General features: G+C 53.4%; 2 protein-coding genes across 11 annotated transcripts; one reads left to right on the forward strand and one right to left on the reverse strand.

Moving 5' to 3' along the window:
• The first annotated feature begins 647 nt into the window (after positions 1 to 647).
• BSCL2 (BSCL2 lipid droplet biogenesis associated, seipin) lies at positions 648 to 12,084 on the forward strand. Of its 10 annotated transcripts, none has more exons than XM_053203040.1 (12): positions 648 to 803; positions 3,009 to 3,214; positions 4,635 to 4,951; positions 5,713 to 5,794; positions 9,146 to 9,289; positions 10,327 to 10,461; positions 10,643 to 10,740; positions 10,884 to 11,025; positions 11,192 to 11,257; positions 11,419 to 11,512; positions 11,613 to 11,693; positions 11,831 to 12,084. In XM_053203040.1, exons 2-12 carry the CDS (start codon positions 3,107 to 3,109, stop codon positions 11,989 to 11,991), a joined length of 1,428 nt encoding a protein of 475 aa, XP_053059015.1. In that variant the 5' UTR covers positions 648 to 803; positions 3,009 to 3,106; the 3' UTR covers positions 11,992 to 12,084. The 10 variants fall into 10 exon arrangements, with proteins under 10 accessions (XP_053059015.1, XP_053059014.1, XP_026900961.1 ...); XM_053203039.1 differs by lacking the exon at positions 648 to 803 and adding an exon at positions 833 to 1,145; XM_027045160.2 differs by lacking the exon at positions 648 to 803 and having other exon boundaries at positions 3,071 to 3,214; positions 11,192 to 11,258; positions 11,423 to 11,512.
• GNG3 (G protein subunit gamma 3) lies at positions 1,086 to 3,124 on the reverse strand. The gene is made up of 4 exons (XM_015079866.3): positions 2,986 to 3,124; positions 2,395 to 2,616; positions 1,875 to 1,974; positions 1,086 to 1,599 (listed from the first exon to the last, which is right to left on the reverse strand). The coding sequence occupies exons 3-4, from the start codon at positions 1,971 to 1,973 to the stop codon at positions 1,471 to 1,473; spliced, it is 228 nt and encodes a 75-aa protein (XP_014935352.1). The 5' UTR covers position 1,974; positions 2,395 to 2,616; positions 2,986 to 3,124; the 3' UTR covers positions 1,086 to 1,470.
• Positions 12,085 to 12,123: the final 39 nt, after the last annotated feature.

The following is a 12,123-nucleotide window of genomic DNA, read 5'->3' on the forward strand; positions in this document are numbered from 1 at the left end:
GGAGGCGCTCGTGAGACCTTAAGCCTTAGTTTTGGCATCTGGCCAGACAGCATGCTGGGACCACTACGAAGGCTGGTAGGCACACGAGGGGCGGGGACGTTGTTTCTAGCGGATGTGACCGAATGGGTCTGAGAGGGAAAGGGGAACATAGTAAGCTGTACCAGGAAGCCCAAACTGAGACAGTTTCGGGCTTATCCAGCTCCTAGGGACACCAGGAGGCAACCAAGGAAGGGCGCCTGAGAGGAACGGCGCCGGGCATTGACCTCACACTTCTGTTTACACTCCAAAGACATCCTCTGCTTGGCAAGCAGTAGAAACGAGATTCCCTCGCAAGATCCACGCTCCCAGCGCCTGCTACGCTGTGCTTGCCGGGGTCCCCTTGTCCCACGATCTTTGCTTATAGTCACCCGTGTGCCTTCACCTGGATTGGGGAGACGTCGACTTCGAGACTCCGGGGTGGGTAGGAATGGGCATCGAGTTGACGAGGGCAGGGGCAGCCATTTTGAGACCAGATGAACACAGAAGGGACCATATTGAGAACTCTAGATGCCTGGGGCCGCCATTTTAAGTATGGGGATAGCTCGGAAGCCCTGTACGGTGAAACCCAGTGACGTGGGGCCGCCATATTGGCGCGGATCCCATGGCGGTGGCCATCTTGGAAAGGGGCCCACTGTGGGCGCGGCCATCTTAGAAGCAAAACCTGCCCCTTCGCAGGAACTGGGGCCGAGCTCCTCCCCTCCGTTAGTGAGTTCCTGCTGTCTGCCACTGCCCTCAAGATCCCTTCCCAAGAGCCGTCCTGTTCGGTCTGTTTTCATTTTCACTTGCGTTCAGTGCTTGCGCGCGCGCGCGGGGGTGTGAATGCTTTCCGTGGCCCCCTGAGTGTCTGTTGTAACTAAATTCTTCCACTCGAGACGCTCTCTTGCGCCCGCCATCCCCCCAATCCAGGCGGTCCCCGATCCTAGACAGTGTCTAAACTGATTTGACTAACCCTATTCCTTGGGTATGGCAAGCCTTTCACCTGCCGTACACAGTCCCAGATCTACAGATTGATGATCCTCTCCCCAAGAACGCTAACACAAGAGCTGTCCTCTGAGACTCTGGATGACTTTATTCTTCAAATGGCTTTACCCTTCTGATAGCTCCAGGTGAGACTGAGAGCAAGCACCCGGCCCATCCCTCTCTCCATTGTCTGAGCGGGTCACAGAGAGAAGCCGGCAGGACGCTGGCAGTAGGACGGCCCTTCTGGGGACGGAGCTAAGGGGGCTCCCCTAGTCAGGGGGTACTTGGGGTCGGCCGAAGTGGGCGAGGAAATGGGGTGACGGAGAGCCTTGTGCTTCAGATAACCTCGCAGGGTTGGACAAGGGCTAGGGATGGGATGCAGGGACCCTCAGGGGCTCACGACAGTTACTGACCTAAGGAAGGGCCTAGGAGAAGGAAAGGTGAAGAGCTTGTGGGGAGGGACGGGGCGACTCAGAGGAGGGCACAGAAGAACTTCTTCTCCCGGAAGGGGTTCTCCGAAGTGGGCACAGGGGTGATGAGGGGATCCTCGCAGGCGTGGGCATCACAGTAAGTCATCAAGTCTGCTGCTGCCTTGGACACCTGGGACACAGCCAGGAGGGGAATGGTTAGCCAGATCCCCTGAGAGGGGCTGCAGCCTCCCTCCCCAAATGGGTTATCTTTTGCCATCTCTAGGGCTCCTTAAGACAGTATTCTCTTCCCTCATCCCTGACAGCGGCCAGGGGACGGCTGCCCTTACAGAACCGGAGACTCCTCCCCTGATGGCAGGGAGTCAAGGAAAGAAAACATCTCTTAACCTGAGGTTTGGGGACCTACAGCACAAGTGGGCCAACTAATAGGATCCAGGGTCCACCCACCTTTATCCGGCACAAGCTGGCTTCAATCTTAAGCTGTTCCACCATCTTGCGGGCTTGCCCAATACTCATAGTGCTGTTCACAGGGGTCTCCCCTTTCATTCTGGAGAAAAGAGTGGGATAGCTCGGAGCATAATGGAGGTGGGTGGGTGCTGCCTAATCTTACCTGAAGACCACCCCCCCTCCCATGTTCATTTTTCATCTGTCTTTACAAGGCTGGGGTCATGTGGCCCAGTATTTTGTTTCTCGTATCTCCATCCTCCAGGGGCCTTTTCCCATCCCTGTCTTCCCAGGCTAAGGAAATGGAGAAGGTGGAATGAGATACCCCCCCAAATTCCCACACGACCTGGGCCACAGATCATTAAACATACAAACGATTTAAGGCTTTTTGGCTCTTCCAGCCATGTGTTCCCAGCTCTGGAAGCCTCAACCAGAAAGAGCCCCGCCCTGTTGAGGAGGGCACATAACCCCCACCTGCCCCCTTGAGCCCCAACGGGAGAAAAGCAGGATGCTCCCTACTCACCTGAAGCCACAGGCAGTGTGGCAGCCCTGGGGAGTAGTCAGTGGGGTGCACAAAACCTGCCTGAGATGGGTGCCCCACCTTGCAGGGAGTTGCCGCTGAAAGTATCTGCTGCAGCAGCGGAAGCAGCTGACACAAAGAAGGCCACTGGGGAGGGTCAGGGCAGAGGTCCGTCGAGGGCTGGAACCAGTTCCTGAAGCTCAAGCACTGCCCAGACGCTGGTACCTGAAGGATGAAGGATGCTAGAAGGAGCTGCTCGGATACTGGAGCATACCAACTGCCCGGCCAATGGGGGAGCCTGGCTGCTGACTGCAGCCCCTACGCACACCCCCACTGTTAACGGTCTCTCTTAGCTGCCCTTCCCCCATTGCAGGCATTCTGAGTCTGGGCTACGAAGGAGCTGGAAGGGAGCTGAGGCCCAGGCCGACTCTCCCCCCCCCCCCCTTTAAATGGGGTGGTCTGGACCTGTGACATCCCCTGCAGTGGAGTCAGTACTGGCTGCGGGGGACCCTGCTCATTTGAAAATCTGACATCAGCTGGGCAGTCGCCCTCCCCTCCTCCCTCCTCCCTCGGCTCTGACATAGCATGTAGTACCTGAATCTTCTTGTCTTTCCCAGGGACCCTCCATTCCCTATACCCAGGAAAATGTGATGAGCTACAGGTAACCAGCTTCTAGATCACCAACCAGTTCATATTCTAGCCACAAGTGATTCGAATGGAAGATCCAGGGGCGACAAGGGACGTCAGGAAGATGCCTAAAGAACAAGAAGCTGGGGGGAAAGAGGTGTGCAGATACCAGATCAAAGAATCGGACAAAGAAGAGGTAGGCGGAATTGTGGGGAGAGTCACTGGGTGTTTATTGAAACAGATGGGCTTCCTGGGTGGGTTTTGGGTGGGGGGAATTGGTTTGATAGAATACTTCCCAGACCTGCAGAGCTGTGCTTGGTGCTGTGTGGAATGCAAAGACGTACACTGACCTCACCCTCTGAGGGATGTTAATTCGGGGTGAAGAGTCATGTACAAAATAGAAGGTACCGTCTGCCAAGATCTAGTCTAGATTGGTGCGCTGTGGGGACTCTGAGGGAGTCTAGTTAGGGTCAGAGGAGGTCGATCCCAAATGCTGGAGACAAAACACGGAGCTGAAATACTATCACAGCTGTGAATAGGGGCCGGCCGGCAGTGCCCTCCGCCTAGGACGCCTACAGGTGCAAGGAGCTGTGGGCGACAAAAATCAGCGCCAGCTGGATAACCGCCTCTTTCCCCCTTTGCGGGGTTTAAATGGCCGGTGGTGCAGGTGGGCGGAGGGCCGGCCTGAGGGAGGATGCTGCTGACTCATAGCATGCCGTGGGGGCAAATCTTGAGGCCTGAAGGAAGGCGCTTGTCCTCTTTGGTTTGGGTAACCGACCGCAGGGAGAGACTCTGCGCGGAGCGCGAGGTGGGAAACCCGCCGCCCGGCAGACCCCGCCCCTTGCGCCGGGCTCCTCCCCTGAGTGAGGTCCCGCCTCCCGGGGCCGCGAAGGCGGCCGGCGGGAGGGGGCGGGGCTGCCACGGGAGGCGGAAGTCTCTTGTCGCCGTTGCCCCGGCAGCCCGCGAGCTGGTGAGTCTGCAGAGCTAGGGCGGCGGACGGGCTGGTTTCCCTGGGGGCGCGGTTAGGTGGGGGCTCCGGGCGCCGCGCCCACCGCCAGCCGGAAGGGGTGCTGGCGGGGAGCGGCCGTTGGCTGCAGGACTCCCGGCCCGGCGTGGAGGGCGGCCCTGTCCGGGAGCGAGCGCAGTTGTGCGCTCGGGAGAGGAGAAACTCGGGAGACAGTTCTGACGGCACTTAGGCAGCTGGCTCTCAGTGCGGCTGTACGACCTTAGGCAAGTCGCGCAGTCTCTCCGTGCAGCCACCTCGCAGTGTGGACAACGTGTCATCCCGTGTGTAAAAGCCTTTTAAGGTGCTCGTTTTATGTATATTATATATTGCTATGGATGAGTATCAAGGTAGCCTGTCCCAGAAGCAGGCGTCCAGAGGACAAATTCAGCGAAGTTGTTCTGGCACTGGGGGCGAAGAAAGCACAGTGAAAGAAAGGGAAGGGATAATTGGTTGGGAAGCGTAGCCATTTGGAGAAAAGCCATATGAAACAAAGTCTATGCTGTGTCCAGCTATCTCTGGTTCCTCAAAGCCAGTCCAGTAAACTTGTCCTTGTTGTCTCCACCATCCCTGGGGAAAGAGCCATTTGTCCCCCCTCTCTGTCTTTTTCCAGGAACCACCAGCTTCTTCATCCCATGGCCAGGGGTGGCGCCCAAGTGACCGAGCAGCTAAGAACTCAAAGCCTGAAGCTGGGGCCAGACACTCCGCACTCCCTGCCATGGTCAATGACCCACCAGTACCCGCCTTGCTGTGGGCCCAGGAGGTGGGCCACGTCTTGGCGGGTCGTGCCCGCAAGCTGCTGCTGCAGTTTGGGGTGCTCTTCTGTACCATCCTTCTCCTGCTCTGGGTGTCTGTCTTCCTCTACGGCTCTTTCTACTATTCCTACATGCCGACAGTCAGCCACCTCAGCCCTGTGCATTTCTACTACAGGTGAGAGGGGTCTTCTCCTGGAGTGGAGTCATCCTTTGAGAGAATTGCTGTTAGGGCCCTTAGAGCTTATTCCGTTCAACCCCCTCATTTACACAGGAGAACATCGGAGCCCAGTGTGTTTATATGATTTCTTACCTTCCACAGCCCAAGGCTGAGGGAGCTCTGGGTTGGTAGCGCTCTGAGGTCCTAGCTCTACCTCTGGTTACTGAAATCTTTGGTTAAAAAGAAGGAAAAAAAAAAATCCCTCTTTTAGGCTGTCACTCTGTGGGTCTGTTCTGTTTGGGTTGGATCAGACCTCTCTCAGGGCCGCTCTAGACCTCTTAGCCAACCGCATCCCTCGAGCCATCTCAGAACTAAGCTAGCCTTCGGTAAAGAACGTATTAGGAAAGCAACAAGTTGCCTTCCTCCCACTCCTGACAATCCTGCACAGTAGAGATTATGCAAACACAAAGTGACTAGGTACCCAAAGTCCCAGAGTCCCGCTTCTTGCCTGGGACTTCAGTTCCTTCTGATTTTACGGGCCTTAACCAAATTCTCTCCCCTTCTCTTAACATGGGCCATAGGACTAATCTAGAGATGCTGACAAGGACATTGTTATCAATGGTCCAAAGTCATTTTCCCCCTCTCCCGTCTTGAGTCCCTGATCATGAACTGTAGTTTCTAACTCAGAGCTGCTTAAACTTTTAGGAGGCATGGATCTCATGAAAGCTGTGGCCCTTTCCCTCTTAACTTAGCAGAGTATCATCCCCATTCTCATCTAGGACTGACTGTGATTCCTCCACCTCCTTACTCTGCTCCTTCCCTGTTGCCAATGTCTCGCTGGCTAAGGGTGGACGTGACCGGGTGAGTATGGGAGCTGAAGAGAGGTTTCATTAGAGCTCTGAAGACTTGAAATCGGAGGGCTTGAGAAAGACCTGGTGAGCAGGGATTGAGTAATGGAGACTAAGAGGAAGGCTCTCAAGGAAAAGGAGGTTAAAGAAAAAGTAAAATCTGAAGCGTGTGGATTTTCCTGCTGCAGATGTTGGCGATGCTCTCTCAGATTATTTCAGACAAGCTATAGCCATTAGAGGTGTTTTAGACCTCAGTGAATGTGAATCAACCAATCAGCTATGTCACTGGACTGGGATGGAAACCTCCCAAGCGTTTTGAAAGCCTGTATGTAAGATTATGAAACTGTTGACAAATATGTGTAACCTGCCGTTACAAAGGGTACTGTGCCAGGAGATGCCACATGCCAGTATGACTTCAACAAACCCAGAATCCCTGGGAAATGCAGAATGGGGGTGCATCTATTTATATTAGGCAAGCTGGTGGAGGCTCTGGAAAGGGTAGGATCCCTGAACACTTCAAAAGGACCTTTGGAGCATCAACATTGTTTTTGATGACCAGAGTGTTTTGAGTCGTTAGCAACATAATTAGTAATAATCAGTGGTCGAACTTACTAAGAACTTTATTTAATGTTTATTTATTTTGAGAGAGCAAGCCAGGGAGGGACAGAAAGGGGGAAGGAGGGAGGGAGGGAGGAGGAGGAGAGAGAAAATATATGAATCCGGAGAGAGAGAGAGAGAGAATGAGAGAGAGAGAATGAATATGAATCCCAAGCAGGCTCCATGCTCAGCACGGAGCCCAACCCAGGGCTCAATCTCATGAACCGTGAAATCATGACCTGAGCCAAAATCAAGAATCAACTGCGTGCCTAATTGACTGAGCCACCCAGGTGCCCCTGGAAAGTGTCTTTTAAAAGTGGTTCTTGAGAGGACACTGACTTACACAGGATAGAAATAAATGGTCACTCTGAAGGGAGGAGTGTAAGCATTAGCATCTGGGGTCCCCTGGGATTGGTGTTTAGCCTGGACTTGTTTGACAATACAATTACCTAGGAGATTGCGTATCCTTTCCCTCCTTCCAGTCAACCCCCAGGTAGCCATACACTATCAAGAACACTTACCTTGGGTCCCAGGTGAGTGGGTCCCAAATGGAAGATTTCAAAGTAGTGGGGTAGAATGTTGGATGTTGCAAGGCAGAGATTTCTCATTTTAATCCTGCCGGGAAAGGAGTTTGGAGATCATGACAGAGTCATCTGTGAAGGCATTGATTCAGTGTGCTTTTGTGGCTTAAAATAATAATAAATGGAATACACTGAGAAGGAATTAGAAACAAAGCCACAGAACATCTGCACCTGAAATGGTGCATACAGTTGTGTGGCTGTCCATTGTGGAGATCCACATGGTGGCTCAGAGAGCCTAAAACAATTGTGTGTGAGGCTGCTGGATGAGGAAGGAAGGGAAAGATGAAGGGTGAGGGGATGTCAATATCAGGGACTCCAATCAGGGTAGTCCCTGGTAATTAAAGCGGGTTGATCATTTCGTTCATTATATAAAGTAGCACAGTGTAAGATACAGATTCTGCATTTCAGAAGAAGTTGTGAAGGATTGGAGGGAGAGGCTCAAAGTAGACCTTTTAAGGAAGGGTGAATGTTGGGTGGGAAAGGAGGAACAGGAGGGGAATCTGCCCATCAAGCAGACAGATGTGAAGAAAGGTGTGGAGTCATTCTCAAGATTCTGACATTCAATTCCGTGGATCGATCCCATTGGAGGAGATGATGTTTATTTAGATGGAATTACTAGTTTAAAAACATCTATACGGGACTCCTGGGTGGCTCAGTCAGTTAGGCGTCTGACTTCAGCTTGGGTCTGATCTCACCGTTTGTGAGTTCAGGCCCCACGTCGGGCTCTGTGCTGACAGCTCAGAGCCTGGAGCCTGCTTCGGGTTCTATGTCTCCCTCTCTCTCTGACCCTCCCCCATTCACACTCTGTGTGTCTCTTTCTCTCAAAAATAAATAAGCTTTAAAAAAATAATAAATAAAAACATATGAAACAGCTTTATTGAGCTATAACTCACATACTGTGCAGTTCACCCAGTTAAAATCTATAGTTCTATCGTTTCTAGTGTATGCAGACTTTAAGCAACCAGCACAATTTTAGAGCATTTTAATCACCCCAAAAAGAAACTCCTACCCATAAGCTAGGAGTCACTCTATTTCCCTCCAACCCACCCTGAGAACTACGTACTATAATGTTGCAAAGAATTCAGTGAAGCAACTGGCTTCATCAGGCCTCTTCTGGGGGCTAGGAATGTCATGGAATCCATTTTTTTTTTTTCCAACAGATAGTACTTCATTCTGAAAAGCAGGATCTGTATAAAAAAGGACTTTGAGAAGTAGTTTTCCACGTTTTACCTTAGTGATAGTGCTCAACACACCCTCAATCATATCTGGATTTTGGAGGTGATTCACTATGGGTTGGGTTTTGGTTTTGGTTTTTTAAAATTCATTCCCTTTGGGGGTCCCTGGATGGCTCAGTCGGTTAAGTGTGTGACTTCGGCTCAGGTCATGGTCTCACGGTTTGTGAGTTCAAGCCCCACATCAGGCTGTCTGCTGTCAGTACAGAGCCTGCTTCAGATCCTCTGTCTCTCTTTCTGCCCCTCCCCCGTGCACTCTCTCTCTCAAAAAAAAAAAAAAAAAAAAATCCGTTCCCTTAAATACAGAAACTTTACTCTTGTCCCTGTGATTCTTGTATATGCACCCTGAGGTCATGCTACAGATGAGAGCTGAATAAAGGGTTAGAAGAGTACAGGAATGGTCAGGAAAAACTAGGGTACGTTTGGTGGCAAATCTTTAGCTTTTTGAGGTTAATCCCAATGAAGACGCCTTCCCACTGTGAGTCTCAGGGTTCCACCAAAAGAAGCCAGGTAAGGACCCAGAGTGACACAAAGATGATCTGGAGTGACAGAGACTGAGAGGTGGCTCGGGAGTTGGGGCTTGGTTAACTAATAATATAAGTGAAGGCGGGCTGGGCCCAGGGGGATGGCCTCACGGGGACAGAGGCCTGAGTCACAGATGGCCCAGTTGGCAACAGGATGGTTCACTTTTGGAAAAGAAATGTGTGACGCAGCCTTTCTCAGAACAGAGCAGAGAGCGGTTTAGCCAAAGCATAAGATGCCGAAGCTCTCCGAAGTAGGAGGGACCTGGCCACCACAAGGGGGCAGCACCTTCCTGGGATGAGAGCCCTGAGAGGCCTGCTCTGCTAACCAGGGAGATTGTGGCCCTATTCGGAGGGATGGGGGGAGGTGGAACAGAGACCGTACAATTAAAAACAAATTTTTTTGAAGAGAGATGGGGGCTACCTTGGGCAGGTGCTGATGTATGGACAGCCGTACCGCGTCACCTTAGAGCTTGAGCTGCCAGAGTCCCCTGTGAATCAAGACTTGGGCATGTTCTTAGTCACCATTTCATGCTACACCAGAGGTGGCCGAATCATCTCCACTTCTTCACGCTCCGTAAGTGTCCGTGGCCTATCTGGGAGGGTGTGGCGATGACAACGGATGGCAGAATATCTGGGTAGGGTTCCAGGAGAAAACATCCTAGCTCTGGAGGTCACAGACACATCAGGATCGGGAAGAGGAGTCAGTTTACCAAGCCAGACAGACACCCCAGGTATCTGATGAGCACGTCCAGCTTTGGGGCAAAGCCTGAAGAGGGGAGCCAAAATGGGCTTCTTTAGAGCCCGGCGGATGTCTGCTGGCATTCTGTCTCAGAAACCTACTAGCTGAGAGACTACTTCTTTAACTCCTTGGTTACAAAGCCTTATTAACTGGGTATGAAAGTATTGGTCCCATAGCGAGACCAGTTAGGGTCCACCAAAGAAATGTACCATGCTTGTTAGCATAGCACATGGTGGGCATGCAATAAATATTAGACTCCATTCTTTTTTTTTTTTTTTAATGTTTAATTTTGAGAGAGAGAGAGAGCAAGCGGGGGAGGGGCAGAGAAAGGGAGACACAGACTCCAAAGTAGGCTCCAGGCTCTGAGCTGTCAGCACAGAGCCCGACACGAGGCTCGAACTCACGAACCGTGATATCATGACCTGAGCTGAAGTCGGCTGCTTAACCGACTGAGCCACCCAGGCCCCAAGACTCCATTCTTACATGAATTGTCAACAGAGCCACGTGATGAAGCGTATCTCTGAATGTCTACACGGGGAAAAATGCTTCAGCTGGAGCGCTGGAACTTAGGGTCTATTCTGGATCGTAGAACTGCGTGGGGGAAAGATCAGAGACAGTGTTGGGCTTAACCCATGAAGTTCTTAGAAGAGGGACCTTTGTTGCGCTGGAATGGAGACGTGGATTGAGGAGAGGAGGGATGTTACTCAAGCAGTTGGAATGATTGGGCCAAGGCTTGTTTGGGGGGTGGGGGCATGGTAGGAAGTGAAAATGAGGGAGCAGGGGACCCGAGGAAGGTTGAGGGGTTGGTAGGGCGGTGGCAGTCTGGGGGTACCCATCCCCAACCTCCCCCCCCCTCGCCCTGGCTCCGGCAGGTGATGTTGCATTACCGCTCAAACCTGCTCCAGATGCTTGACACACTGGTCTTCTCTAGCCTCCTGCTGTTTGGCTTTGCAGAGCAGAAGCAGCTCCTGGAGGTGGAGCTCTACCCGGAATACAGAGAGAACTCGGTAAGGGGGGCGAAGGAAGACTAGAGACTGCTCTCCCCAGGAGCTCAGAGTTCTACCTGTGGAGCCTCTGGGCTCGGTCAGCAGGGGCGGCCACAGACGCTGCAAGTGGGGCTCAGATGGGGCTGGGAAGAGTGACAGCAGCAGGACCCTGGCCTGACGCTCGCTGCCCCGCCCTCCGCAGTATGTGCCGACCACCGGCGCGATCATCGAGATCCACAGCAAGCGGGTCCAGATGTACGGAGCCTACCTCCGCATCCACGCCCACTTCACCGGGCTCAGGTGAGGAGCCGCTCGAGTGGGGCCTCTGCAGCTCCCCTGGGGGCTGTCTTGAAGGGAAACTGCCTTGAACTTCCCCAGAAATGATTTCTGGGAAGCGGGGAGGCTGGTGCTTTCCAGTAACCGCTGCCCACTTCCTGCCTCAGGTACTTGCTGTACAACTTCCCGATGACCTGTGCCTTCATCGGCATCGCCAGCAACTTCACGTTCCTCAGCGTCATCGTGCTCTTCAGCTACATGCAGTGGGTGTGGGGGGGCATCTGGCCCCGCCACCGCTTGTCTCTGCAGGTCAAAAAGGACCTCCTCTCCCCCCCCCCACCCCCCCCGCCCCCCAACTTCATGATCCTTCTTTAACTGAGGGGCGGGCTGGGGCGTGTCATGGGGCTCGGGCGTTAGGGCCCAGATCACTGCATGGGAAGCACACCCTTGCTGCTCACTAATTTCTCCTCCACAGGTAAACGTCCGGAAAAGAGATAGTTCCCGGAAGGCAGTGCAGCGAAGAATCTCTGCCCACCCTCCAGGTGGGCATGACGGTTGGGGAGCTGGGTGAGAGGGGACTCCTGTGTTATCCAGTGTGAAGCTTTAGGCCCTCCACAGCTGGGCTGAGGGTCAGAGGACAGGCTGGAGGAGGCGTTGCCTGGGTGCAGCCACCCTAGCCCTCCCCTGCCCTCTCCCCACTCTGGAGGCACAGGGCCCCAAGGCCAGGAGGAATCAACGCAGCTGTCAGACATCACAGAGGACGTTGGTGAGAGCCCTGAAGACCCCCCAGGGGCAGGTATGGTGCCTCAGCTCTCCCATCCTCCTTCCTAACACCTCATCAGGTGTCCCCTTCAGCCTCTTCCAGTCTGACCTCTGCATTCCCCTTGTGGCTGCAGAGGGTCAGCTCTTGGAGGAGGAGAAACCCAATCAGCAGCCCTTGACTGGAGAGGAGGAGCTGGAGCCAGAGGCCAGTGATGGTGAGGGGCACTCTGCACAGGGGCCCGGGCAGAGTGGGGTGGCATGTGGGTAGGGGGCACATTATATTGGTTGGGGGAGGAGGACCCCTTATTGGTTAATTTCCGATTTAACTTTGTTTCTCCCTCCCCTGGCCCAGGTTCAGGCTCTTGGGAAGATGCAGCTTTGCTGACGGAGGCCAACCTGCCTGCCCCTGCCTCTGCCCCTGCCCCTGCCCCTGCCCCTGCCCCGGAGACTCTGGGCAGCTCTGAACCCTCTGTGGGCAATCTCCGACAGCGGCCCACCTGCTCTAGTTCCTGAAGAGAACGAGGCAGAGTCCCCACATTCCAGCCCTTTCCCACCTGACTCCCTTCCCTTTCCTGTGTCTTCCCCCAATAAACTATTTTCATGCCAGCTGCTTCTCTGACTCCTTGAAATGGATTCAAGGCCATT

Source organism: Acinonyx jubatus, chromosome D1 (genome assembly GCF_027475565.1).
Source record: "Acinonyx jubatus isolate Ajub_Pintada_27869175 chromosome D1, VMU_Ajub_asm_v1.0, whole genome shotgun sequence".
In the NCBI taxonomy this organism is placed as follows: domain Eukaryota; kingdom Metazoa; phylum Chordata; class Mammalia; order Carnivora; family Felidae; genus Acinonyx; species Acinonyx jubatus.